We start from the raw sequence: 27,284 nt of genomic DNA, 5'->3' as shown, positions 1-27,284 counted from the left end.
GAGCAGAGACCTGAGTGTTGCCCCTTTGTAGCCCCACATACACTCAGATGAGCTGTGCTTTGTGTTGTGCCGTGGAGGTGCTCAGACAGATCTGTAGTTCATCCGGCTGGAAATGAGGATGGATTTGTCTCAGCTCCAGCTTTAGTTCAGTAAACGATTCGGGAATTATAGCAGCCTGGTTTTTGCTGTATCCTAATGTTGTGCCTGGAGGATACCGGAGGCCAACACCGCTGCCTTTCTGTCCCTCCTCCCCGCAGTGACAGGAGAATCTCCTCCCAGCTTATCGAAAGAACTGACCAGCTCTTTGGCAGGAGTGGGCGACGTCAGCTTCGACGCGGATTCCCAGTTTCCTCTGGATGAACTCAAAATTGACCCTTTAACCTTGGATGGACTGCACATGCTGAACGACCCGGACATGGTCCTCACCGACCCCGCCACAGAGGACACGTTCCGGATGGACCGGCTGTGACGTGCGGGCGCCGGGAGCTCAGGAGTGGGGTTGTTCCTGGATCAGCCGAAGCAGAGAGTCCATGGGTCAGTCGTGTCAGAGCCGGAGCTGCTGAGAGCCGGAGCTCTGTCCTGTACAACATGTACAATGAGTAAAGCTTGTCGTTCTAAGCTTGCAGCGCTGCAGACCCCTACTCCCTGTCGCGCCGTATTTTGCCCCTTGTCCACTCATTGCCATTAACGAGCAAGGAGTTTCCATCAGCCTTCTCCTCTCCAGAGCCCCCCCCCGCCCCCCACCAAAGCTCCAGCGTTGTCAATTTATCCTTTGCACTAGAAGGGGGTGCTCTTGGGCAGGCGAGGGGGGTCCGGAGCCAAGGGAAAATTGATTCTCTCTAACGATCCAAATTCTGGCTGTGGTTGGAGCGGGGGGAGGCGCCCAGGAGTGCCCCCTCCTCCCCTGTGAATCGGGAAGCAAATCTCTGCATTGCTGCCCCGGGGGGGGCAGGGGAGCTCCTGTGGTGTTGTGTCTGCTTTGTGACAGCTGCTTCGTAGGGCGAGCGCTTGTTCCTTGATCGATGTGCCCCGTTTGTCTGCAGGTGTTCCCCGCCGTCGTTCTGCCTCCCTGCGCTGAGCAGACTGTGCACGTGGAGGAGCCGCCCCACGGCCTTTGCAGCCGGCGATTGTAAACACTATTTTCAAAGCTTCTTTTCTTAAAAACAAACAAACAAATTTATATATATATATGTAATATATATATTTATATATATGTATACATATATATGGCATTTCTGAGCACACAAAAAAGTACTATAATTCATTACTTGATGAGCACGGAGGGAGGATCGGGGAGTTTTGAAGCAGCTGGAGGCAGGCAGGAGGACGGGCGCAGAGCAGAGGCCTGGCTTTGCTCAGTGAGAGGTTCCTGGGCAGCAGGGGGGCGTTCCTGCAGCAGTGAAATCACCACAACTGGTTTTATTTTTTATTCTTATTCATTACTTATTCTGTTACTGTTATTTATGATTTCTTTTTTTTTTTTTTTTTTAATTTAAGTATTTGGATATTAGCAAAGTAGCTGAACTACATACCGCCAACCGAAGCACTCTATGTAATACTTGTACATCTTTTTGTGTTTTTATTCCAGAAATATATTATATATATTATATATATATAGGTATTTTTAACTAACTGGAATTCTGAACAGACGTTGAGCAGCAGGAAGCTGAGGGTGAGGGTTCCCTCCGCCGTGGTGGAGCAGCGTGGTCAGAGTGCGGGGACTCCTTTCAGCGTGGGGTGAATCTGCTCACCCCATGGCCAGGCAGTGCAGCCGGGGCATGTTGGGCTTCTGGTAACCCACAGTAGATGGTTTCTGTTGGTCCTCATTGCTGCGGTGTGGCTGAGCAGTGTGACAGTGTCCTTTGCTGCCCGCTGGCCGTGCTGCTGTGCAGCTGGTGAGCTGTGGTGGTTCTGTCTGCACTCCCAGGGCTCTGTCTGGTTGGAAAGATGGGTTTAAAGGTTTCTCGGAGCATCACTGCTGGCACTGTTACAGCGCTGTCGGTGTGACGCCGAAGGAGGCACCATGATGGGCCCTCAGTGCACGTCCCTCCTCAGCAGAGTTAGGAGCTGGCATTATTTGGGTTTCGTTAACAAAGCGACCGTTAGGAGCTGCGTTAATGAGGCAGTGATGGGAAGCCCTCCATGCGGGAGGGGTGGAACGCCCACATTGAGGTTAAATACACCTCAATTAAAGAGCCCTTTTAGTTCCCATTTCCAGACGAGCTGTCCCTCCGGCACTGCTCGGCCCAGCCCTGCTCTCTGTGCACTCCGAGTCCCCGGGCTTTGCTTTTTGTCTCCGTTCATCGCCAGCTGCTGCCGGCTTTAAGCAGAGCCCCGCAGCGCTTCTCCCCGCTCCGTCGGGGTTTGGTGCTGCTTATGGGGCTGCCCCACTTCTAATGAGTTATACACATTTCTGTGTGCTTCCAGAAATCAGCGGGACGCCGTCCTGAGATTCGTGCAAGCGCTGCTGCGTGGAACCGCTGTTGGGGTGTGTGTGTGTGTGTGTGTCGGGGCGGTGTTTGCTCACGGTTGTGCCATTAGTTGACCATTTGCACTAAACATGTTTCCTTTCCGATCGTTTCCCCGTGTCCGTCTCTGCCCTCCCTTCCCATGCAACTGGAAGGTCCCTCCCCGCGCAACAGAGCATCTTTGTTGGAAGTGTTTGTCGGGCTGCACGCCCTGCAGTGCTCCGTAACTCCCAGCATCCACGCGTTTCGGGTCGCCGATGCTTTTTCAATCGGAGAAAACCAAAAGGCAGCTCCGACTGGGAGGAGTCCCACAAAGGTCAGTGATGCGGAGCCCTTGGCTTCGACGCAGCCACAAAGGTACGGTGTGAGTGGGGATGCTGCTGGCCGCCCCGTGTTCTGTGCAGTTCTGTCCGTTCCTCGGTGGGATTTCTGTCTGCATCGCTCTCTCGTTCGATTGACTCTTAGGCACATGCATGTCAGTTCTCGTCTGTGATCTGTTTATTTAAAACCGGAGTCGCTTCAGAATGATGAGGTTCCGAACTGGAGACTTTCACAGGGAGCTGTTGCTAAATGCTACCTTCTCAGTTTTTTTTAACTACACGTGTATATAAGAGATCTTGTTTATTAGACTTGTAAGTAGACATTTAAAATGGCCTTAATTTAAAACAACAACAACAAAAAACCAACAAAAAAAAAAATCACATCTGGATGCAACCGTCCAAATTCGGGACCACGTGGCTGAGAGGTGCGGGATTTGTTCCTTCCTCCCGGGGGGGGTTGAGGTCACAGCACTGAGCAGCTCCGTGCTTTGCTCCGCTTCCTGCGGCGCCGCGCCGTGCAGAGGAGGGTCTGCCCACCCCCCCACCTCCCAGTCTGTATTTCCACTGCGTGTGCATGAAAATAGCCCATGGAAGCGTCAGATGTAAACGCGGAGGGGAGCTGCGGTGTTTGGGGGGGAGCCTTTGTGGTTGATGAGCCGCCAGTTCTGTTCTGACGTTAAATGTGGGTGTGTTGGGAGCTGCTGCCCTCAGATCAGACGTGTCAGAGTGGGAGGAAAGGTCGTGCAGCAAAATCCTGCTGCTGTCATTTATACCTTTTTCAGTTAAATAACCACAGAGCTGCATGGGGTCGGAGTTCCCATCTGGACGTACCTTCTGAACGGGCCTGGCCCTCCTCGCACTGCGCTTTCGTATGAATATAGAGAGCTCCCAAGCAGACTGTTGCATTTGCCAATACAATGGGGAACCGCTAGGAATGAACTTTCCGTTTATAGAATACTGTGATTTTCAAAAGAAATGCGGGTTTGTGCTGCTCCCCGCAGTGCAGGTGGGGGCCCTCGCTGTGCCTCGAGGCCGCGTTCTCACTGCGATGGGTCCGCTCAGCTCCCCTCTGCTGTGTGTGGCTGCAGCACAGCCCCGTCCCTCACTCCGGCTTTGCATGGCAGCGGCACTTCGCCCGCGCTCAGCCGCAATCCCTTCTGTGCAGAACGCCTTCCCTTCGGGTCCTGTTTTTCTTCTTGTAAAGAGGAAGGGGGGAGAAAGGTTTCCAGAAAGAGGCTGTCCATTCACTGAAGGAGGTTATTGACCGTTTGTGCATTTTATTACCTTGAAAAAAACAAACAAAAGGGTTTCTAAGAAAGCATTCCTGAGAACCACTCAGCAGAAGTGTTTGCGGACCGACCAGGAGAGCCGCCCTCTGCGTCCCGCTCTGCTCAGCCGGAGCTGTTTGTGCCCCCAGAAGGGGAGCGGATCCCCCCTGGGCCGGGAGGGCAGAGCCGGGCCGGGAGCACAGCAGGCATTCCTCTGAGAAGCAGAACCCCCGCACTGTGATGGCAGTGGGAGCGCAGGCAGCGCCTGTTCCGCGTCTGTGTTCTTTTTAAAAGAAAAACCCCAAAAACGGGGAAAAAAACCCCAGATACTGATGATTTGTAGTGTTCCTGTTCTTTGTAATTTCTAGTTGCATCTTATTTATACTGCGCAGTGTAGGCATGGATTGCATGTCGGTTTTCTATGCGGGCACCACGATGACATGATAACTGTGTACTATAAATCATTTTTACCTTTTTAAACAGAACCATTGTGTGGGATTTCTATACTGCAAAACGAAACACTACATTACGTACTCTATTCATTTGTGTTATTTATTTTACTTCTCGGTGGGGGAGGGGGGTGGTTTGAACTGTGGTGTACATTGCCTTATGTGGGCTTGACCAATTTTATCAAAATAAAGGCCTGAAGGGGTAAATGCACTGCCTGTTTTCTTTGGGAGGTGGAGCTGTGGCTGTCGGAGGGGCGCTGCAGGGTAAGCACGTAGTGCAGAGCAGTGCACAGCACGGGGAATCCGTGCAGAAGGGGAAGGGGGATGTGATGGCAGGGAGCGGGCTGAGCTCCTACCTCTGTGTCACATCAGTGATTGCCCCCCGAGTGCCAGGAGTCCGACCCGCGCGGTGTTCTCCCGGGAGCAGCGCAGCCTCCTCTCTCTTCTCTCTCTCCTCTCCTCTCCATTGCTGGCAGGGATGGCTTTGCTCTTCGCTTGTTGCAGGTTTTCTGCTTAGGGGATGGGAAGAGTCTGTGTGAGCGCTGTGGATTCCTGCAGGTTAAGGTGATGAGACCAGAAGTCAGAAGGAGTGGAGCAGCCATCTGCTTTCCCCCTGCAGCTGTTTGTGGACAGCAGGTGTGTGCCCTTCCGTCCCCGGGTTTCAGGCGCAGCGCATCTCCTTGGCCCGACGCGTTGTGTTCTGTGTTGGGATGTCGCTCCCTCTGCCATTTCCTGGGCGGTTTGTTGGGCAGCTCTGAACTTCTCTCTGTATTTCAGAGTCACCGCATTCCGGGTTCAGCCGTAGCAAAGGGCTCTGGAGCAGTGCCTGTGCCTGCAGGTCCCGCAGCCATCTGTGTGCAGTGCGGGGGTTCCCACTGGAACCCGCAGCTGAGCTGCAGTGGGCGCACAGCGGTGAGCACTGCTGGGAAGGAGCCCGGTGCCAGCGTAGGAAGTGGAGCGATTTGGCACAAAGCACCGCTTATTTATTCAGCAGCCAATGTGTTGGAGGAAAGGTCCGACAGATGTGAGCATCCCGCAGAGCTCTGTTCCTGCTGCCGAACGCCCCCCTGCCCGCTGGGAGCAGCAGCATGCAGTGCTGGGTGGTGGCCGCGGTCAGCAGCGGCCGCAGGGACGGATCTCTGTGGGATCTGATGTGTTTTCCTCACTGCTTTTCTGCTGATGGTGTTTCTGCCGTCGCTGTCACACATCTGAGACTGAGCAGTGACGGCGCCTCAGACGGTTCTTACAGCAGATGATGGGATGGCAGTGGAGATGATAGGTTTGACTGCTTTACTCCTTAATTTTCCTGCCTTCAGCCTATACAGGTTTCTGAATTCCTCCTTTTTTTGTTACGATTTAACTGTGCAGATAGGTGGTATTTCCCCTTCGTGGCTGCTGCTGTGTTCAAACAAAGCCGATGGGTTTGATGGGTTTCATCAGCAGAGACTGATGCGTGTGGCACTGTGCTGGGACAGATTGCTTTTGTTCTGCCATCGCTGTCACTCCTCGTGCTGTGACTGGGGCAGGGCACGCGTTGTAGGGGCTGTTTCAGAGCGTGGATGCGTTGATATCTCAGTGGTCACCAATTGTTTGCTGCTTTGAAGAGGTTCTCCCGCTGCCTGCCGGGGTCGGGGCGGCCGCTGGGCCAATGGGTTCTGTCAGTGCTGTGTTGGTTCTGATGGTTTCTCCTTTGCTTTGAGCCGATGGTTGGGACTGAGCAGTGCTGAGCTGCTGCGGAGTGGCAGCCGGGCAGGTGACCTCACACCCATAGCACTGGAGGCGTGCTGTGTTTTGCTGCTTTGCTGTTTGGAAGAACGCTGTGTCCGTGTGTCCGTGCCACCCACCCACCTGCAATGAGCGAAGTCCAACTGGGCAGATGCTCCCAGCCCTCCCCTGGCTGTGGCTTAGCGGACACATTCACGTCGGTGTGGCTTTTTTTGCTGTTGAAGTCATGGGGTTGTTAATATATGTTGAGTCACGTTTTCTTTTGTAATATATTTCTTAGTTTTATTGTGGCAAATGAGAATGAAGTGGGCCTCGCAGTGATAGGGACCAGAGGGTGTTTGTGTGTTGGCAAAGCCGAGGGCTGTCCTGTGGCATTGTGCTCTTCTGCTCCTTGTTTACATAACCCCAGGAGGCTTTGGGGGGGGACAGTTAAACAAATATTATCCAGATTTCATCTCCTGGCCCACTTTAGAATATCCTTCAATAAACAAACGCGGACAGACAGAGCAGATGCAGGCACACAGAGAGCTCTGGGTGGGAATTGAGGGCTGCAGAGCGGGCACAGATCTCCCCCTGCTCCATCTGAGACCTGTGCAGAGTGGTCCATCCTGCAGCTCTTGCCTTAAATGTGCAATAGAATCTCTTCCCTCAGTAAGCTTAAATTGTTGTAATTTGCTCTTGGTGAGGGGAAGTCTGGGATGAGGCTTCAGCTCGTGCTGAGGGGTTCATATTTGTAATACCGTTGACCAAACCTTGGAAGTGGGGCAGGTTCTGGGTGTGCATTCAGCCCGAGTGTGGGTTCAGCACAAAGCAGACGTGCTGCTGGCTCTGCTTAGGCTCTGCTCACAGCGTGCTGATCTCGTTCTGCCTTCTGAGCTGCTGTGTCTGTGCGGCCCAACGGTTCCTTTGCACATCCTATGGATTAGTCAACACACCTTTTGTATACCGTGGTTTAGAAAAAAAAAAGGGCAGAAGGTCCCAGTTTATAAATCCAATTTGAGAACTGTTCTGCAGTAGTGGAGTGTCAGTGTTTCCTTCAGGAACTGTACAGGCGTAAGCTTACTCCCAGAAACGGAGCTGAGTTCTGCCATGCGGAGGGCAGGTGTTGAAGGCAGCGCCATCTGCTCTGGCTCTTCGTCAAGTGAGAAAAGCAGCAGTTACCAAATGCCTTTGCTTATGTGCGACGATCCAAGGCTCTGTCTGACAGGAAAGGGTTAAGTGTGGATCGGTTTGGGGATCCATCGGACATTAAATACAGGGAAGACGAGCAGGTAGAACTTCTCTTTTTGCAGAGGAGGTGATGAGCATGGAAGGTACATGATAATATTTATGGAGCAGAACGTTGTGGGGACAGGGCTTGCTTAAACAAAGCTTCCTTTACTTACTGGATCCTGAATGTCCATGGCATGAGCACCTACAGACGATACCCGCGTGTATGAATATACCTATACACATCCACTGATCTCTGCTCAGCATTATACAGCGTAGCGATTAAAATATTGTATTCCAGTCAGCTATTAACTAATAAGGCAGTAGATACCGAAGTTTTCTTTTGGGAGGAATTAGAAGTTTTAGCTACTTTTTCTTGTTACCTTAACAGAGCCCCCATCTGTGGAGGGATTCCTCATAGAAGTGGAAGTTAAACGTGTTCGTGCTTATGGAGGGAAGGTTTGATTTTAATAAAATTAAATACAGCTGCTTTTGGCAGCTTCTCTCACAGACTGGCAGCTAAAAACAACTTTATGTAGTTCGTTGAGCTTGGGAAAAAAAACGTCAGATTTATGCATTTTCAGAGACAGTATAATATACTGTTCTTTACGAGTTAACTTTTTCTATTAAGATAATTTGTGGATTATTTCACTGATATATGCAATCCTATATTCAGCTACAGTGTTGGTGGCACAGGAACGCTGGAAAAATTGTCCCTGCGACATAAAAGTTTTATTTATTGTGTTTTTTCTATAGGTAAAGTGGAAAACTGAAGTTGGCTTTAAGTGTTTGCAATCTGAGAAATGATGTGAAAAAGCAGCTCAACTAAATGTACATTCTTTTCGACCTTTTCTTTTTTGTGTGAAGGCTTTTGTCTTTGTATCTTTGCATTATTTGTAAATGAAATGTAATAAAAGTTCAAATGTTTTTGTCTCTGGCTGCTTAGCTTTTTCCTCCTTGGTTGTGTCCCGTGTTTGTTTGCTTTTGGACTGAAGGTTTTCACTGTTGGACTGTTGGTGTTTATAAACAAACAGCAGAATGGAGATATTTTGGTTAGTTGGCTTCTTCCAGCTATGGAAAATGAACTCCCTTACATCTTTGCAAGGAAACTGCAGACTTAACCTGGAGGGTGGGAGGCACTGTGATCAGCCTCGGAGTGTGAGTCGCCTCAGGAGGAGTCCCTGGGTTCCTAAGTGTGTGAGGGACAGTGCAGGGGTGGTCTCTTCTTACAGGGTTTGGTCACATTTCTGGGCTGCTGCAGTTCTATACCATTTTGGGACAGGGAGAGGCTGTCCTGGGCAATTGAGCTGTTGGGTTTTTGAAAGCAAATGAGCATGTGAATGTTCAGGCTTGCTGGGTTGGGTTGTCCTACGTGCATGCTGCAGAGACTGGGTGCAGCTCTCAGAGTCAGCAGTGAAAATAGTTTTGTGCTACAAAGACAGTGCTTAACTTTGGGGCAGAACAACCAACTTCTTCAACCCACGTAGTTCTTTAATAGCTTTTTGAATGAAGCAAATCTCTTTCTGATACTGCTGTACGTTTGTCTGTGGGAAAGGTTCACGTGCAGTCAGCATTCTAAGCTAAAGGGAGAGCTGTGCTGGGCAGAAAGCTGTCATTCTGGTTGAACATTTCGTGTGAAGCATACCTAAATCAATCAGAGCACGGCTGAGTAAATGGTTTTGTTGCAGCGACTTCAGTTGCAGTGAGAGGTGGTGGCTCCTGCTGTCAGCACGGCCACGCACCATCTCTGGCCATGCTATGTTGGAATTGGTTTCTTAGAAGCTACAGAACATTCTTTGAGTACTTAAAGCTATTTTGTATAAGAAGTGTCGTACTTTGGGCTGACTCGTTTGCATTTCTTCCTGTTGGAGAAAGAAAACTCAGTGGCTGTTCTCATGACAATCTTGGAATGGTGAATGGAGATGTTCTCAAAGTGCTGTGATCAGCACGTAGTCTAAATGAGCCAGTAAGCAAAAGTGGGGTTCTTTCTGCACATCTGCTTATGCTGTTGCCTCCTGAGTGCGAAATTCAACTCCGTTGTGCTGTGGAGACCTGTGCTTGGTAAAACGTGGTTTTGGCCGTAAGCTTTCCAGGAGGAAAGGGAAAGTTTTGTTCACACTTTGCTTGTTTGGTAACATTAAACAGAAGCAGCACATCCAGGAGCAGTGTTTACCATGCAGTCTCATTCTAGCTTGCAAAACTGCAGTTAAGTGTTCAGCGGGAGCTGCCTTTCTGATGAAACCATGAGCAAGTTTCAGTATAATTAGTGTGAGCTCCTCGCCTGAAACATCTCGCAAAACTGGGCTTTTATTTTTTTAGACAGACTGGAATGCTGCTGGGTAACTGCTTAGCTGGAAGAGACTGAGGATCACAGAACTGCAGGACTTAAGACTTTCCAGGTTACCAACTACAGAAGCCCTTTGTGAGCGTCTGCTGTACCCAGCCCAAGTGAGCACCTCTTAATAGTAATGGCTTCAGTTTTCCTTTGTCCTCAGCTATTTCTTGGAGTTCTGGCACAGTGTCATAAAATAAGCCAAGTGTAAGGCCTTCGCTTATCATTCTGAAATTAGCTGCTGCTTATCTGCAAGGACGAGGTAGGACGGTCTAGCTATGGGAAGCTTCTTGAATGAAAAAACTCTCCCTGTGTATTCATACTGCTAATAGAATTATTAATTCAGCTGAGGCTCTCCGGCCATCCTCTTGCATTCAGCTTTTGAGGGTTTCCTTCTTACACATCAGTATTGGAAAAGTTTTAGAAGAGGAAAAAAGCAACATGCAGGTGACCAAGGAGAAGTCTATTAGAGTATTTATTATCCAACATTCCAGAACAAAGATTCTCTCCCTAAAGTGCTTTTTTTTTTTTTTTTGTTTAATACTTTGTGAGCAACTTGGACATAGGCTGCTTTCTGTGTCCCTTTCAGACTTGTGCTGGGTTTGCTTTAGTAGGTCTTGAAAAAGATAACATTTACATTTGAGAGCCTTTGAGTAGGGAAAAAAGTCCTGGGGATCATCCACGCTAATGTTAGTCAAACAATTCAGCTACTGCAGTAGCTTCTCAGCACATCCTTCTCCATGTAGTGTAGAGAACAGCAGCACAGGCTTCTATGCACACTTGATGTCTATGCTTCCGCTGTTCCAAGAAGACTTTGTAGCATTACAGAAAAGTTGCTGTTGTAGAAAACATGCCAGATAGTGCAGTGACATTTGGTGCTGTGCAGAGTGCAGTGGTATATTACTTACAGTTCTTTATACAGTATACCAGAGGCAACAGTGGGGCAGCTGAGCACTTTTTTATAAGCAAATTTTGTTGGACATTTAAAACTCAGGTTAGTCTTGCTGAACTTTAAATGTTTCATAGTCTTCTGGAATAGTATCTAAGGAGATAAAAGTAAATATAGATTAGAAATGGAAATGAAAAGTAGAATTAAGCTACTGCTTGATATCCCTTTTCAGCTGTATGTGTAGGCTGTCCAAGAATAGATTAACTCGTCAAAGCAAAATGGCAACAACTTCTGTGTTTGACCTTCAAAATTAACTCACCATTGCAGCGGTAACGCAGGTTTGACCAAATAATGTTCTCCTGGGAGAAGCAGAAGACTCCCAGGCGCCCTCCTCGCATAGTTGTATCAAGGACAACTCCAGTGTCTGCTACAACCTCAGGGCCTTCATAGAAGCGAGCTCTAGAAGAGTACAAGCATGTAGGACATGGACACGAGATTGATGCACTCACAGAAATGGTTCCACAGTCACTCTCCCTCCTCTTTAACACAGAACTGCACTGGAGGTGCTTTCTTTTTGTGCTGTTCTGCTCAGTCATACAAAAGGAAGCTGCAAACCCCTTACCTGATGTATCCAACTTGAGGCCGATGCTGCAGGAACCAGCGGTACGAGGTCTTGTCCTTCCAGCCAGAGTTGCGAGGGTCCTTCCACAGCAGTTTGACCTGGTCTGTGGTGTCCCCAGTGTGCCAGAGAGAATTGCGGAGATACTCACCTGGGCCTGTTTTGGACTTCACTGCCTAATGTGGAGAAGAGTGGTGAAATGTATGGATAAAGAGCTGACTGACCACAGCTGCTTCCCCACTGTGTGCATCAAAGCAGCACAGCTGAGAAAAACCAAAATCCATTACTGGCTTCATTTTCAGTGCTTTCTTTACCTTCAGTTGAATACCAGGTTCTGCGACTGCTCGGAAGGGGTTTGCCTGCCAGTATGTCTGTTCCATCTGCTTCCACATGACCACATAAAAGCTGGAACTGTCCTGGTAGCCAAATATGAAGCCAGCATAATCATCATCTGTGGCAGTATTGACATGGAATGTGCCCTCAAAGTCCACTCCATTGAATGCTGTATAACCTGTAGTTGGTAGGAAAACAAAACGCTCTGCATTCGTTGATCCATTTCTTCCCAGATTCAGATGGGGGTGGTAGACTTTACTAAGCTAAATCTGAAGACACTGCTTACTACAAACAATATTTTCCAGGAGGTAGATGGAATCATTATGCAGTATCTGAAATAATTTTAGAAGGTGCACTGTGAAACGCACAATAACTTTTTAATAGGACAAAAATAAGTGCCTCACCTACAGCCAAGCCAGGATCACTGTTCATGGTTTGGACAATTTCCATGCCCTGTGAAAGATGAGCGTTGTCTAATTAGTATCTCCAACCCACATGTACTGACTTTTCCTCTTGTTAAATAAGCAGAGAGGTACACCAGAGGTGAGCCTCTATCTAGGACCAGGGCATTATTGAACAGCAGCATCAAGCCTGCAGGCTTTCAATGAAAACTGCATCCAATTTTGTACAGGCTTGCTACCACCATACTTGCTGTCCAGTTCTGCAGTAGTGTCCTACCTGGTTAAGGACAATCCAGTTGGGGTCAATCTGTGCATCACCCTCAGGGTCCAATACAACTGTCTGGAAAGCCCTGAAGTCTGTTAGCGTCACTTCTGCGTTCTCTGGGCACACATCAATCCTGTCAATCACCATGTCTCTGTCAAAGTCATCTTCGCAAAGATTTCCTACACCGTCACCTGAAAGAGACAACAGAATAAGCAAGCTTTCAATTTCCCCTGCCCTTTGCACCTAAGTTTTACTCAGCTAACTTCTGGCTAGCACAGCTTAAGGTAGACATGTCTATAGAAGGATAAGAGATGTTCAGAGCATTGCTGCACTCTTCCGTTTTGTCAGTAGCGAAGAAACCCCGATACTTTATCTCCTGCTCGTAGGAATGCTATGAATAGAAGCAGCACCTCACACTGTAGGTACTTCTGGAAGAGAACTTTTCCCAAATGTAATGATGATGTCAGGGTTATTGGCGATCTGAAAATGACATAGAGCTGTCTCAAGTCAGTACTGAGGAAGTCTTACTTCCTGCCCATCTGAAGGTCAAACTCCTACATATTAGCCACTAGGAATGGAGAACCCCGAAGCAGAGCTAATGTGCGTACATTTCCCTTACCATCTGAATCTTCTTGGCCAGGGTTAGGGACAAGCCGACAGTTGTCAGGGCCTGGAGGTTTCTCATCTGGAATCCCATCATTGTCATCATCATCATCACATTCATCTCCTAGTCCATCGTTGTCTGTGTCCACCTGGGAGCTGTTAGGCACTGATGGGCAGTTATCTCTTGTATCTTGGTGGCCATCACCATCACTGGTGAAGAAAACGCATTATACAGGTAAAGATCATCCACTTTGTTTTTCCCCAAAAGCTTGCATGCCCTTTCTAGCAGCTGCAGTCCTCTACAAGAACAGGGGTAGTTGGTGATTTTGGCCTTTTACTGTCTTGAGCTATTAGTTGCACAAACAAATAGATCAGAAATATTCCAGCTGTAACCCATGAACAAATCTGTGGGGATAGCTAACGAAAAGCAAGCCTGCTGTCAGCAAGCTTACAGCTGCTAGGCCTTGGGCTGTACTTCCAGGAGCAAGTTTTCTGAAGTTAGAAAAAAATTCCACCTCCCTTGTTTGAATAAAAAGCCACAAATTAAGGCCAAGCTGACTTGTCATGGTTACCAACGCGTGCCTTCCACGCCTGTGTCCCCAAAATTACACGCAACCCAAGTGTAATACTTGCAGTAAGATCTCACCTGTCCTGGTTGGTGTCACAGACATCTCCCACTAGATCATGATCAGTATCTTTCTAGGAAAATAAAGCAAGAATCATTTAAACATAGGTCAATGAGAGAACTGGGCATTAAAGGAGAAACAAGAGAGGTGTTGGCATTGTCCTTCAGATTGGAAACGGAGCTCACAACAGTGGGAGAGTTCCTACATATTGTACTGATGAATTTGAGTATCTGTCTTTCCAAACTCAGATGAATAGGGCAGTAAAAGAGAACACCAGAGAGCACAGCTGCCTCTCTGACTTGTCCCCCTACACTCTAGGACATTTGCCCTTGAGGGACTGACTGTCTGTACTGCAGGACTGCAGTTGAAATTCACAAGTGGTAATCTTGGTGAATTATCAGGTATCTACTTCAGGCAGATGATGTGGGCACTGTCTTGAGTGAAAGAGAGGAAGCTGTAACACTGCAAAAGTGGAAGTGCTTCCTTACCTGGTCTGGGTTACTGACTGTTGGGCAGCTGTCGCATATATCTCCTACTCCATCACCATCACTATCTTTTTGATCAGGGTTAGGAACTCTTCTACAGTTGTCCCTTGCATTACTGATCCCTGTAAAACATGCAGAGAACCCATAAAGCCAATCGGGCTATTCCGGTATGTGCAGCAAGATCTCTTTTGGATGTAAGAGATGACAAAAATCTAGGACAATTGAATCTGTGCAATAAGGCAACAGTTTTAACCTTAGTGTACATTTGCAGACTTCACATTACATCCTAATAGCTATGGAGGAAGGACGACATCGTCAGCAACTGACCTTGAAACATACTTCAGATTGCATCCTCACAGACAGTAAGCATGCTATTGTCCATACATGAACCTGAGAGGAAATGTCCCTAACTGCATTCCTTAGGAAGAGCTGAGGAATGTGACTCCAACCTGGAGCCATATCTGTGCAGGAATGAGTGGCCAAGAGGATGATGATGAAGCTGTCTGCGGTTCCCTAAACCATGACAGATTCTTTTTCCTCTAAACTAGACGTCTACATAATTAAAAAATAAGTCCAAGTTAATCTTGGCTATTTGACATGGAAGATTTAGACACTGTCTTTTCAAGGCCTGAGACAGGAAAGGAACAATCTAATTGGTGAGCTGCATGACTTCACTTCCCACTTCTCTGCATTTACCTACTACACCAGCAAATCATGCCAGCAGGGAGCTACTTGGCAGGAAGGAGCAAGACCCAAACAGCACTAGATGCACTGGAAATAATCTGTAAATAAATATGTATGTTTCAGGCCAGCAGCAATTGTGATTTTTGGCTTCTGAAAGCAGGCTTTGTGCAAATACAGCATCACTAGCTCACAGACTGTTTCTAAAGCCAGTGGTGGTGTTTTTTCCTCCCAGAACACAACCCTGACACATACTGCATTGAGCCAACAGCTTCTAACAACTTGGATATCCCTATGCTTCTTCACAAGTTGAAATCACAGAGCAAAGTACTGTCCTTGTCCAGGCTGACATCAGTTTGTCTCATACATCCTTCTGAAGCCTGAAACAAGTTTGACTTTAACTGTGTACAAAAAAAGTGCTATGAAAAATTGTTAGCATCATCCTGAAGATAGATCTTTAACCCCTATGAGAACTGAACTCTGAAGGATACTGGCTTGACTGCTCATCTGGACATTTTAAGAACAGAAGTGTCCTTCATCCCAGCGGAAATAAGTTCTTCTCTTGCATAGCATAAGCCTCTGAGTGCTGGTACCTGTTATGAGGATCTATAGCTTCATGCTAACCAGCTGTCTTGTTCTTACATTGGTACAGCTGCAGGTGCTCTTACCATCTCCATCTATGTCATCATCACACTCATCTCCTTTCCCATCACCATCAATGTCCCGCTGGTCATCGTTCTTCACTAGACGACAGTTGTCACAGGCATCACCAAAGTTATCCTTGTCTGCATTGCGCTGGTCTGCATTGCGTGTGTACACACAGTTGTCCTGCAGGAGAGAGGGATTTGCTGAGGGGTCTCTGTATTCACATTAAAGCTGCAAGCAACTTGCTTTACAGGACCTCTCAGTACATTTAGGTATGACAGGGTAAGCTGTAGAATTCAAACCTCAGCATTTAATATCCCATCTCCATCAGCATCATCATCACAGGCATCTCCAATTCCATCCCTGTCTGCATCCTCCTGGCCAGAGTTGGGGACAGTCATGCAGTTATCCTGAAAGGGAAAGAAGGGTGAAGTGGCAGGGCATGCAGGCAAGATGTGCATGTCATGCAACCTTCCTGAATTCTGCACGCTGAGCAAGATCTCAACAGCATCAAAGGCAGGGTGAGGCCTGCCCTCAAACCAGAATCACCCACCTCTGGCTAAGCATTCCCATGACAGACTGTTTCTAACCAAATATGTGAGAACTGCATCTTACCTTGCGGCACTTCTTGTCAGAGCAGCGCAGCTTTTCATCAGGGACTCCGTCAATGTCTGTATCCTTCCCACAGATGTAGCCATTCCCTGCCCACCCCACAAGGCACTGGAAGAGAGCAGATAAATGAAATGAGGCTGCTGGTGAGTCCCCTGGTAGGGGTAATGCCTCTAAAACTGAAGGCTTTACATGAGAACCAGCAGAAAACACTGCAAATCCAGGCACACAACGCTCTACAGGTGAAATGTCATCTGAAAGAGACACTTCAGCTAAAAATAGCATTTTTAAGTAGTTCAAACACCAGCTCTCTGCTTTTTCTAAGACCATAAAGACAGATGCACCAGCAGAACTTTGGTCCAGGAGGTTGCCTGAATGGTTTATCTGCTTTCTCAGCTGCAAGTAATGCTCCAAGAGTTAAGATTTATAGTGCTTAAGACAATTAAAAAAAACAGAAACAAAACAACAGCAACCTCCCCCTGCCACCCCCCCCCCCCAAAAAAAAAAAAAAAGAAAAAAACCAAAACCCAACAACCCCAAACTAACAGCACAGAGAATCTGAGGTGTCAGGAGCAGTCCACTTCTCCTGAGATCACCGAGGGAGAGATTACCATAGCTCAGGTGTTAGCAGGGAGCAAGTCTGAGCCGACAAGGCGTGCTCTCCAGGAGAGGGCAGTGGCAGACCCAGGAGAGCAAGCACTGTGTAGGAGAAATGGCAGTGAGCAGATCCCAGTGCAGGGAGGCCTCGGCCTTACCGCGCAGGAGATGGACCCATCCCGCTCCACGATGCACTGTGCTTTCTCGTGGCATGGGCTGACTTGACCGTTAGGGCAGAGTCTCCCTGTCTGGCTCTTGCAGCCAGTGATTTGATCCCCAACAAAGCCAGGTTTACAAGCTCCGCACTTGTATGATCCCTGAGAGAAAAAGCAATAGGGAATTAACTATAACATGAGTCTGGGCAAACCTTTCCTGTAACCTCTCCTCAGCAGCTGGATTGCCACAGTAATAGAGGCCCCAGAGCCCAGGGAAGGGGGATTTATGTGAGGCTTTTCAGTAATACTTACCCGTGTATTGATACAGATAGAATTTGGGACACAATTTCTGGCAGCACCTGTCTCACATTCATTGATGTCAGTGCAAACCTACCCAGGAAGAACAGAATAGACATTAGGTTCACTCTTAAGCAGATATGATGTTAGATTGCAGAACGAGGACATCACTAGATGCAGAATCAAAGCTCCCAACACACCTTACTAGGACTGAGAGCTCAAAGTTTTCTCTGAGCCAACACTGAGCCAGGTCCCAGAAACATTCCTGACCCCAAGCAAGGTGTCCACCCTCTAGAGAGTCACCAGAGATTTTAGCCTGATGAAATAGCTTAGCTCTGAGCTGAGCTGTCAGCGTATCTGCTTACTGTAAAAGGATAGAAGAGAGTAAGTGGAGCAAGAAGGTCAAAGACTGTGTCCTATGTCCAGCTAGCAGCTCTCTAAATAACACAAGCCACATGCCATTCTTGCTTTTGTCAATATATTCCCATATACCATGGTAAGACTAGGTGTTAGTTTTTGTTTGGTTTTTTTTTTTTTGAATTTTAATCTGTCAGTATCTGTCTATATGAGGAGGAGATGGGTACCAATTAGCTGCATCAACTCTTCCATGTCCTCGTATGAGGGATTCCTCAGGCTGGATTCACAGCCTCGAATCTGTCACAGACACGGCATTCTGACCAGCATCAATTCAGCAGCATTAAGATCTTAGAGTGGAGTGTGTTGCTGCTGATGTGCTAGGACGTCCTTGGCAACTCTTTTTTGTCACTGCATCAACCTTACCACCAATATGACACAATTATCTTGTAGTTCCCTCCAATTTCTTTGAGGGCTCCAAGACCCTTGAATTAATTACAGTAACAGGGGAAAGGGTCGATGGTTTCTGAAGGAGGAGTTTCTGTGCCTTACCTGTTTGTTGGCCCTGGCATAAGCTAGTCCAACCCCTTCGACCATTTGCCCAGTGAAGCCTGGAGGGCAGGGATCACAGCGGAAGCCAGGAGCAGTGTTAATGCACTGGACCTTTGGGAAGCAGGGGTTTGCACTGCACTGTAAACAAGAAAGAAGTTGTACAGAACTGTGAGGTAGGCTTGCTCAGGGCCAGTTGTGAAGGCAGTTCCCAAAGCAGGCCTTGCTGGGTAGGAGCCAGCTATTGTGCTTTTATTTTCTAAAGAACAAAACAAAAAATGCATAGAAGTTGCTGGCTTTCCTTACAAGTGGAAAATGCAGCTTCCCAGTCTCAGTTGTTCTCCCAAGTTTCAGTAATGTGCAGACAAGTAAAACAAATAAAATTTCAAGACTAATTCTTCATAGGTGACATCAATTGCCCATGCAAAGTGCTGGCTTCGCTTCACACTTTTCTTCCTGGCAGTCTCTGAATCCACAGAACTGGGCAATTTCTTAAACTGGTTTTGAAAAGCAACAACAGTTGTTTGTTTACTACTCTGGGAAGCAATTATCCTCCCAACGTTGATATTGTTGCTTGCTTTATTCCTCCAACACTTTATTATTTTCACTGAATTCTTATGCTCTGTGCTAGCAGATGCTTTCCATTAATACAGCGCTTTCCACATTTTGGTGGCTAACAGATTATCATCAGCCTCAAAATGTCTCATGAACCTTTTTAACTTCAGCAGGTTTTTAAACTGCTATAAATGCCATAGAGGTGATATGGCTTTGTAAGACATTTACAGTTACTTGCTGGACTAATAGGGGAGAATAAGACTACGATTTGGAAACCACAGAACTAAGGAATCTTATGGACACAGAAAATTAATGGCTGAGTACAGCTTTGAATACAGACAAAATAAACATGATTAAATACCACACTTTATATAAAAGAAGAAAAAAGTGAAACAGTATCTGCCTGGCAAGGTTTAATTTCAAGGCAGAAATGAAGTGATACATGTGGTGTGCTAAGATTTACTGTATAAAGGAGTATTTGGGTAGCATTTGATTCTGTTCCACGCATAATAAATCTTATCTCTAACAACTCATCAGCCACTAGCTCAAAAGATTTTAAGGCCAAAAGGGATTTTTTTAGTATTCCAAACTCACCTTTCTGCAACCGAAAGATTTATTTTGAGTCTGTCTTTTTTAGAAATAAATGCCTTGTTGTACTGGATGTAAAACCAACATGGAACACAGACTGAGGCAGGGTGAGGAACAGACTTTGTTCCACTGAAATGATGTTTCTGTTGAACTTCAGCTCCTAGGGGAATTACAAGGCTTTTCTTTACAGCCACAAGATGAACTCGCAACACTTCAAGAAAAGTGAGATCATTTTGTAACTGCCAGCCCATCCTCCTTGTTTCTTACCTCATTGATATCTGTGCACTGGGACCCATTCCCTGAATAACCTGGAGGACAGGGTCCACACCGGAAGCCAGTGCTGGTCTCAGTGCAGGCCACTCCAGGAAAGCAGGGGTTTGGGACACATCTGTTGAACTGTGTCACAGTGATGACAGGGCCTGTCACTTCAGGGCGCATGCCTAGAGGACAAAAGGAAGATTATGGAAGGAGTTATCTTTGCCAGACCCTATCCAAAGCTGGTCCCATTGTCTCAGGAGATTTCAGTGTGTCTCATCCACAGGACATTTCCTTGTAGCTTTCTAAGAGTTAAGCAGCTGTAGCTCTGCTTTGCAAATAGAGAAAAAGGAAGCCAGAAGCAGCAGCTGGACTGATCTCTGAGTCAGAGCAGACCAAAATAAATAAATAAATCCAGAAGTCTTCGCTCCTGTTCCAAAACCCCCATCGTGCTGCCCTCTGTTTGGTGTAATGCCCTTGCTTTTGGAGTTCCACAGAGAACAGTCCTCTCCCCGGTTCCTCTACATCTACATCCCACTGGAAGCACAGACCCAGACACCTGGCTAAAGCACAACCCACACAGCACAAGCTGAAGTCTGGGAAGTGCTGCAGAGGGTCGGAAGCCAAAACTTCAGTGAAGGCTAACTCAGGCCTGTGAATAAACTTTCTAGAAGCTAGAGTTGTCGTTAATCTCCCACATCCGCTGCCCTAGGGGGCCTTTTCCTCCTGCTTTATCTACCTTAATAGCCCAATTTTAAAAATCTGAAACAAACAAACAAAAAACCTAACACTCTATATTAGCACCAATAAAATCTTCTCTCTGAATGCTTCTCTTTCTGGGAAATAATAAAAGAAGCACATGTAACTGCTGTGAGCCACATCGTTCAAGGCATGATGAAAAAGAGGCTCCAATTCTACAGCAAAAAGTATAGGGAAGAACACACATACAGCACAAAACCAAGTGGAGAAGTCAGAGATAAGTAACAGAGAGAAAGTTCAAGACAGTTTTATGAGCGAGTTACTAAAGCAATTGGTGTGGATGAATGCATTTCTGCACTACAGGTCCCAGAAGCTTTGGCTAATCTCTTTTCCAGCGAAAGTACAATCTCTCCAAGTGTAGAAACAGTTATTGCTCCGCCCTTCAAATGTACTGGCAAGTAACAGAGCATCTCCATGAACCATGCTTTCTGAAAGTCAGATATATTGGAAGTAAGTTCCAGTCCAGAAAAACCATTCAGTGAGGAACAGAGGGCAAGATGTACACGGGAGAATTTATGACCCTGTTTCCCGAATCCTCTGTAAACACCCTTTGTGCTTGGAAGGTGACAACATTAGATGGAATGAGTAGCAGAGCAATGCCTCTTGGGGGTGATGTTCTCTTTCACTCTCAGCTCAAGAGTAGCCAACTATATCCCACAGGACAGCCGGTGTGCATTCCCAGGCAATCCTAACAAAGGCCATGAGCTGGGTTATGAAGAAATGTGGTTGGGCAGCTTTCTGCACCAGAACACAGCTACCCTGAGAAGCACAGCATTGCATGTCACAGAACCGTTAATAAAGTTTATTTTAGAAACTGTGGACGTGAGCAAATGCAGAAGATTTGCTGGAAAGATATGAGATTTTTAATGCTACTTCTGCACTCCATGCTCAGCAAAGGGGTAATAACTTCAATTGCCACTGAACCATGAGGACAGCATGGAACACTGGTCCATGTGTGCAGACTGCCATGGGGGAAAAAAAAGGCATCACTAACACCAAGTATTACCCTCTGACACTCAGGGTAGCTGTGAAACAAGCTAATTCCTTAGGGCAGATGGTAACATATGGCATTTTACTACTTGTTTGGACACAAAGGTATGAAGCACATGGAGGAAGCAGCTGAATATAGGGCTCAACTCAGTAACTCACCACAGGCATCACACTCCATGACTGTGTTCTTCAGGAATGTTATCTCCTTAATCTAGAAGAAAACAAGAATCACCACTTGGCCAAAGGCTGAGTTCTGCTGCCACGCAAGCTAATGGTCCCACTGCCAGAAAACAGGGTGTCTGAGAGTGCACAAATTAACTCTTACCCCTAAGTCTATGTTGTAGACATTGTGGAAGCTGAGGTGGCTTGTTCTCCCTGCTGTAAGTCACTCCCTACTGGAGTATTCCTACAGGCTAACTAGGTAATACTGTTCTATTACAGATGCCGGAAATACTCAAAACGCAAAAAAAAAGTGCCATGGACAGAAAGGAATCTGTTTTATTTGTGTCATCTTCTCTAGAAGATGCTGAATTAACAGATCTTGGAGGTCTTTTCCAACCTTGTTGATTCTATGACTCCATGATCTGCAGCTCAGATACTATATAGACAAAAGTCAGGAGAAGGTTTCCCTGTGTGCCTCTTCTGCAAAAACACAGGTCACCTCTGACCTTGTTTATACCATTTTTTGGCCCTAATGCCCTCGCCATGGAGACATTTTGAACCTATTCACAAATGCTCCTTATGCCAGACTTCCTCTGTTCTCCTCTAGGCCCCTATTCCTTCAAGCTTTCTTCATCAAAGACATAATCTGTCACACTGGCAGTGAGAAGATGCTGTTGGAATATGGGACAGGCAAAAATAAGTGCCAGTCTCAAGCTGAAATGTTCATGACTGTAGCATCTTAGACAGAAATCCTAGCAAGCTTCTTCCCTGAAAAAGCCTTATTGGCTATTGACAGCCAATGCTCAGACACAGTGTGTGACCACCCTTACACACCCTATGGACTTCGTGTTTCCACTATTAAAGAAGTTTCACTTTGTACTTGGACAAAATCATCTGCTCACGTCTCTCTGCCAGCTTCCACATATGGCAGCAAGATTTCATTCTGTGTTAGATTCTCTCTTTCCTCCAGCATGGTCAGGGGTTATGTATTTTGAACAGAAGTACGTCTGACCCAAGCAGGAGTGGGTGACAGAATGCAGAGAGGAGATGTTGGAGAGCTGCTAATGAACATCAGAGGTTCCTTTGTGCTGTGAATTCTTCAGTCTTTGGCTCAGGAGACGAGACCTGGGCTTTTATTATTACGTTATTTGCTGTCCTTACTGCCAACATCTCTAGATGATGAATCAAGAAAAAGTAAGTTTTAGAAAATCTTTGCACAAATCAAGGCTTTATGAACTGCCTCCTGGCTTTCCAGTGACATATGTCAGTTTGTCTTCTGGGGAAGGGTTTTCTTGAAGGTGCCATTTAGAAAAAGCCCATGGATTAGGAAAAAAAAAAAAAGTAGGTGGTAAGAGTGAGAGAAAGAACAAATAGAAAATGTATATGGAGTGTAAGCACTAAGCTGGAAGGGAACACTGGAAATCATTGCTCCAGGCTGCCAGGAACCATGTCTGACCTGATTCCTAGTAAACACTGGGTATTTATGCAGAAGCCTGAAATTTGAGAGTAACTCAATGCAACAGATGTTTTTGCAGATTACAGGCCGCCCAGTTTGCACTGGCACACAGACCTGTCTGCCATTCCAATTAGCTGGCAGGCAGAATCTGCTGCCCTCAGCTCCCGAAATGGATAAAGGGAGAACGGAACCTTTTTCTATACCTAAAAGAGTTGACCAGACAAACCACCATCTCATCGTTAAAATGGGAAAGGATCTAAGCACCCAAGAAGTTCCAAATTCCCTAAGAAAATACCAGAGCCAGAAAGGCTTAGGATTAAAACAACAAGAGAAAAGTGAATACAGAGCTTGTTTAGACTTCATATGACTTTCCTTTCCAGGACCCTAATGGACGGCTGAAAGGTCTCTTCCACCTTCCAAGTTTGCATGTTACTGATTTCAAGTGCCCACAAAACCAAGGAAAAAGTGACTTGTTTTTCCAGTTAAATATACATCTACTGTGTCTTTTTTTTTCTTTTAAGAGTTCATTCTCTGAGTACACTGCTTTTCAGCAGACATAGTTCCAAGCAGCAGAGTCTGCAATCAGATGAATCTACTTTTTCTCAGAACAACAGACCTAATTGTGAGACCACCTCTTGACCCTGGTGTTCAGAGCAATGATTCCATTGCTTATTTCACCCAACACAGGCCTCCTCGCCCCAGAACTCGGCACTTAAGGCAGAAGATTCATTGACTGATCTTGAGCACCAAACAAGGATTACATCCCTTTCTCACTTACCTGCTGTTTCAACAGGTCTCGAACTTCCATTAACACACGGTTAGTTTCTCTCATCTCTTCCAGCATTTCAGGCCCAACTTCAATTCCTACCAAAAACACAATGGTTGGGAAAAACACAGAAGAGCCATTAGCAGTACAAACCAACTGATATAATCACCTTATATTTAATATTAAAGACACAGAATCCTCCACACCAGTTTCTCCCAGTTCCTAACTGGAAGCTTGCTTGGAAGTAATAAAGACTTCCACACAGGCAAGGATTTGCTCTTGGCGGTGATAATCAGCCAAGTTTGTCACTCAGGTAACAGCTACCTCTCAGCAAACAAATTGTCCTGGCAGCCTGGCAGTTGTGGTAGCTGTTAATCTGGCATAGTCTGAGCAGTTCACACGTTGGAAGCCTTGGCTGCCAAAAGAAGCAAATTAATAATTCAGTGCTGTGAAAGTTACTAGGAAGGGCACAGGTAAATCAAAGCTCTTTGCTGAGTCTATCCCAAATGTGCTGCCAAGCACTGAACGTGGAAAACTAGCACCTCAGCTGTTGCATAGCCTGTTCTCAAGGTTCAGACTTCTTGCTGCACAAAGCTGGGTTCATTTTGGGTAGAGGCAGTTTCAAAATGCTTTGCCGTGGGTTTGGGACACAAAGGGTACATCTGCATCCATGCATGAGTTTTCCTTCTCATGTGGTAGATTCTAGACTTGCCTCATCTACTGAGGCATGCTAAAAATCTGGTCTACGCTCTTCATCTTAGCTCTGAAAGAATGAATGGAAGTTGCTTACTGTTTCTAAAAATATATATGAAAATATGAATAATTTAAAAACAACTGGACAGAAAGTTAAACTCTGGCATTCTCCTGACTGCCATGTGAAAGTACAACTCACTTCTCAAGGCTTTTCTAGATTAATTAATCTATTAACAGACATCACACCTTGCCTACAGTGTAAGCAAACCTTTATGAAGACAGGAATAGCAGTTTCTTCTACTAAACATGAGGCAAACAAGCAGGGGAGAATTAGCTGGAACTGAGGGTCTGCTTCCTCCAAGCATGAAGAATGTGCCAGCAGAGGCAGCGAGTCAGCTCATGCTGCTGAGGAGAACGCAGGTGACAAATGAGCCTGAAAGCCTTGTGGGTTTTCCCTGCACAGAACCAAGAGGACTTGATAAATATCTGTACCTTCCCCAGTATGTTTTGGTTTGGGAACTAAATTGAAAGCGCTGCAAATTCTAAGATAGAGTGAATGAAAATGACATTTCTTATTTTACTGAAAACAAAGAGCTTGCACATAACTGAACTTCAAAAAGGAGTTTTGAATAAGCTCTCTATCGAGGCTTCAGGCAGCTTTGTTATTTTTGTTATGGAAGAATTTTCCATTCCTAATAGCAAGATATATCTCAAAATAAGTGTTTTTTTGATGTGTTTTAAGTTTCAAATTCACAATAACGAGTCAACCACTCAGGAGCGATTCCCAAACTAAATCTGTGCACTTGCAGACATTTCTGTTACTATGCATCTTTCTCTATGGGCTCATTCTCTTTCCACTGGCACGCATTTGAATCTCTTGGTACAGTCCTTGAGGCTGAGCATCCCCTAACAGAGAAGTGGAACTTCTGTAATGAACTAAGCATGGCTAAGTTCCTAGAAGTTAGGGCTACTCTAAGCTCTAGGTGCACAAGCAGAGAGAATATCCAGGGCTCCTGCTGCAGGACATTTTGCATGGGCTATTTTCTTAATCACATGCAAAATGCAGATTAATATAAATTGTCTCTTGTAGGTCATTATAGAACACAACATTGCCATTTGCTCTGAAAGAAATGCTTAAAAATTCTTAAAAATACATCACTAATCAGGCAGGAAAGAGGGGGAAAATCTGAGACTGAACATTTACAGAGTTTGGCTTCAAGTTTCATACAAGACTACAAAATCCCTAAACACTGCTTGCAGGCTTCAGCAGATGCAGCTGAAATGTTATCTTCTTCCTCATCCCCTGCTGCAAAACAGAATATTGAGAGCAGTCAAGAAAGCACAGGAGTCCAGAAAATATACAGAAAATAATAATTTCTTACCTGCTCTTCTCTGCTGACATGATGAAAAAGGACAGGAGAGGCAGAGGAGAAAAACAAAGGCTAGAGCTGAAATCATCTTTGAATCTCCACGCAGCGTGGATGTATGGGCTTCTCTTGCAACTACTTTTTAACCTGCAGGTTTGCCTCTGCTCCCCATTAGTATCTGTGGTTTCCTATTTATGAAGTTGCATTCCTTCCTCTGAAGTTCTTATTCTCTGATGCTGGACGACGGGTGGACGTCATTTCTGGCTGCAAGTCCACAGAGAACGTTACAAAAGTAAACAATATGAGAAACTCATCAGGAGAGTAGTTTAATATTTTTTTTTTTAGATCGGCTTGCACCAAAATAGGTCAGAAAATTCCAGAATTAAATGGATTTTTTTTGGATCAGGGTTTTTATTTCTTCTTCATGGACACAGGATAGACGGATGATTCATATCCCCATCCCTCACAGATTTTCCTTCTGAAACTACTCACAAGATCACAAAAGCTATGAGACATCTGGACCCCAGTGGAGTTTCAGAAAAGGCTCTCAGAACACCCCAAGGCAGTTTTACCACTCACAATTGGGGTAGAATTATTGAGTCGGCTTCCAGCTCCAAAGAGGGGCTATCACACCATTTTTAGTAATGGATCTGGCAAATGGACCGGTCCTTACAGGCTGACATTCTCACTTCCCCCCTACCCAGGCTTGTCTAAGGGAAAGATGCAGTGCAGAGGTGACAGCATGAAAGGAAGGGAGACTGTGCTGCTTCTTGTCAGTGAAAGAAGTCTCAGTCCAGCAGTTTCCCTCACTCAGTCTAAATCCAGCACTTTCCACCAGAAGACACAGAGCAGATTGAGAAATCCATCCAGAGCAGCCAAAGAAAATTCGCCCCCCAAAAAATCTTAAAGCTTTTACATGAAGGAAACTGCAAGTTAAACCATGGTCTGTAAAAAAGGTGAGTCTGTAGAGCAGTGAAATTCTTGATCACACATTCTCACTGTTTGATTATGAAATCTATTAATGTGTTGATCATCCAAAATCCTTGGGGACATCACAGACAGGAAAGCCCCAGAAAACAGTAGTTCAGTCTTTAAAGTGTTACAGAAGCAGAATATTTGGATATTTACAGAAGGTTTTTGTCCTCGTTTTGGCCTCAGACCTCCCATATTCAGGAAAAACTTCCCATCCCTGTGGCTATGCACAGTTCTCAGAGGTAACTGTGTAGTCCTGTAGGCACTACTGAGCAAGCATGTTCAACACAGTGTGCAAACAAGTGTTAGTTTTATATTACAGGAATGCTGCAGCAGACACATTTTACATTTTCTCACACCAAGTAAATTTATACTAAACATTAAGTTAGGTTGCCTACGTTACCCACATGGCATTTGTATGATTCTGCTTGTCTGGAACGTGTCACCTCATGTTATGCACAGCAAGTGACTTTTTGTTGTGAACCCAAAGATCAAATCAACCATGTAGGTTTATTTCTTGTGGTAAGTGGAAAAAGAAAAAAGAAAAAAAAAGGAGCCATTTAATACAAAGCAAATAAAATATTAATATATTTTCTGCTATCCAAGTGGAGTATTACTTGATGGTATCAAGGCATAGAACCAAACAAACCAACATTCAAAAAGCCTTAAACTCAGACACCTAATAAAAATGTTGCTTGAAAGCCCATTATCTGAATAACTGGATACTTCTATGTTTCTAAGCTTTGAGGCCAAAAAAAAGAAACCAGTTTTTCAGCAGAGGTAGTGGGCTGCCTAGAAACAACCATTTTTGAGGCCATGTGAAGTTGGCTTGAAAAACAACG

General features: G+C 45.8%; 2 protein-coding genes across 6 annotated transcripts in view; one reads left to right on the top strand and one right to left on the bottom strand.

Annotated features, from left to right (window-relative positions):
- CRTC1 (CREB regulated transcription coactivator 1) overlaps positions 1-8,366 on the top strand; it is a 40,101-nt gene extending 31,735 nt beyond the window's left edge. For all 5 annotated transcript variants that reach the window (XM_040653773.2, XM_001233251.7, XM_004948902.5 and 2 more), the window contains one exon: positions 258-8,366. In XM_040653773.2, the coding sequence (XP_040509707.1) occupies positions 258-469 (212 nt within the window). In that variant the 3' untranslated portion in view covers positions 470-8,366. The remainder of the gene's footprint in view (positions 1-257) is intronic.
- Positions 8,367-10,229: 1,863 nt separating this feature from the next.
- COMP (cartilage oligomeric matrix protein) lies at positions 10,230-25,640 on the bottom strand. The gene is made up of 19 exons (XM_418238.8): positions 25,486-25,640; positions 23,423-23,508; positions 21,186-21,237; positions 19,290-19,462; positions 17,883-18,020; positions 16,992-17,069; positions 16,683-16,841; positions 15,934-16,038; positions 15,621-15,728; positions 15,342-15,501; positions 13,996-14,114; positions 13,528-13,580; positions 12,898-13,091; positions 12,291-12,469; positions 12,017-12,065; positions 11,594-11,790; positions 11,283-11,455; positions 10,980-11,119; positions 10,230-10,813 (listed from the first exon to the last, which is right to left on the bottom strand). The coding sequence occupies exons 1-19, from the start codon at positions 25,559-25,561 to the stop codon at positions 10,767-10,769; spliced, it is 2,286 nt and encodes a 761-aa protein (XP_418238.2). The 5' UTR covers positions 25,562-25,640; the 3' UTR covers positions 10,230-10,766.
- Between the last annotated feature and the right edge of the window lie 1,644 nt (positions 25,641-27,284).

This window comes from Gallus gallus, chromosome 28, assembly GCF_016699485.2.
Source record: "Gallus gallus isolate bGalGal1 chromosome 28, bGalGal1.mat.broiler.GRCg7b, whole genome shotgun sequence".
In the NCBI taxonomy this organism is placed as follows: domain Eukaryota; kingdom Metazoa; phylum Chordata; class Aves; order Galliformes; family Phasianidae; genus Gallus; species Gallus gallus.
This window is presented reverse-complemented; position numbering and strand designations above follow the sequence as displayed.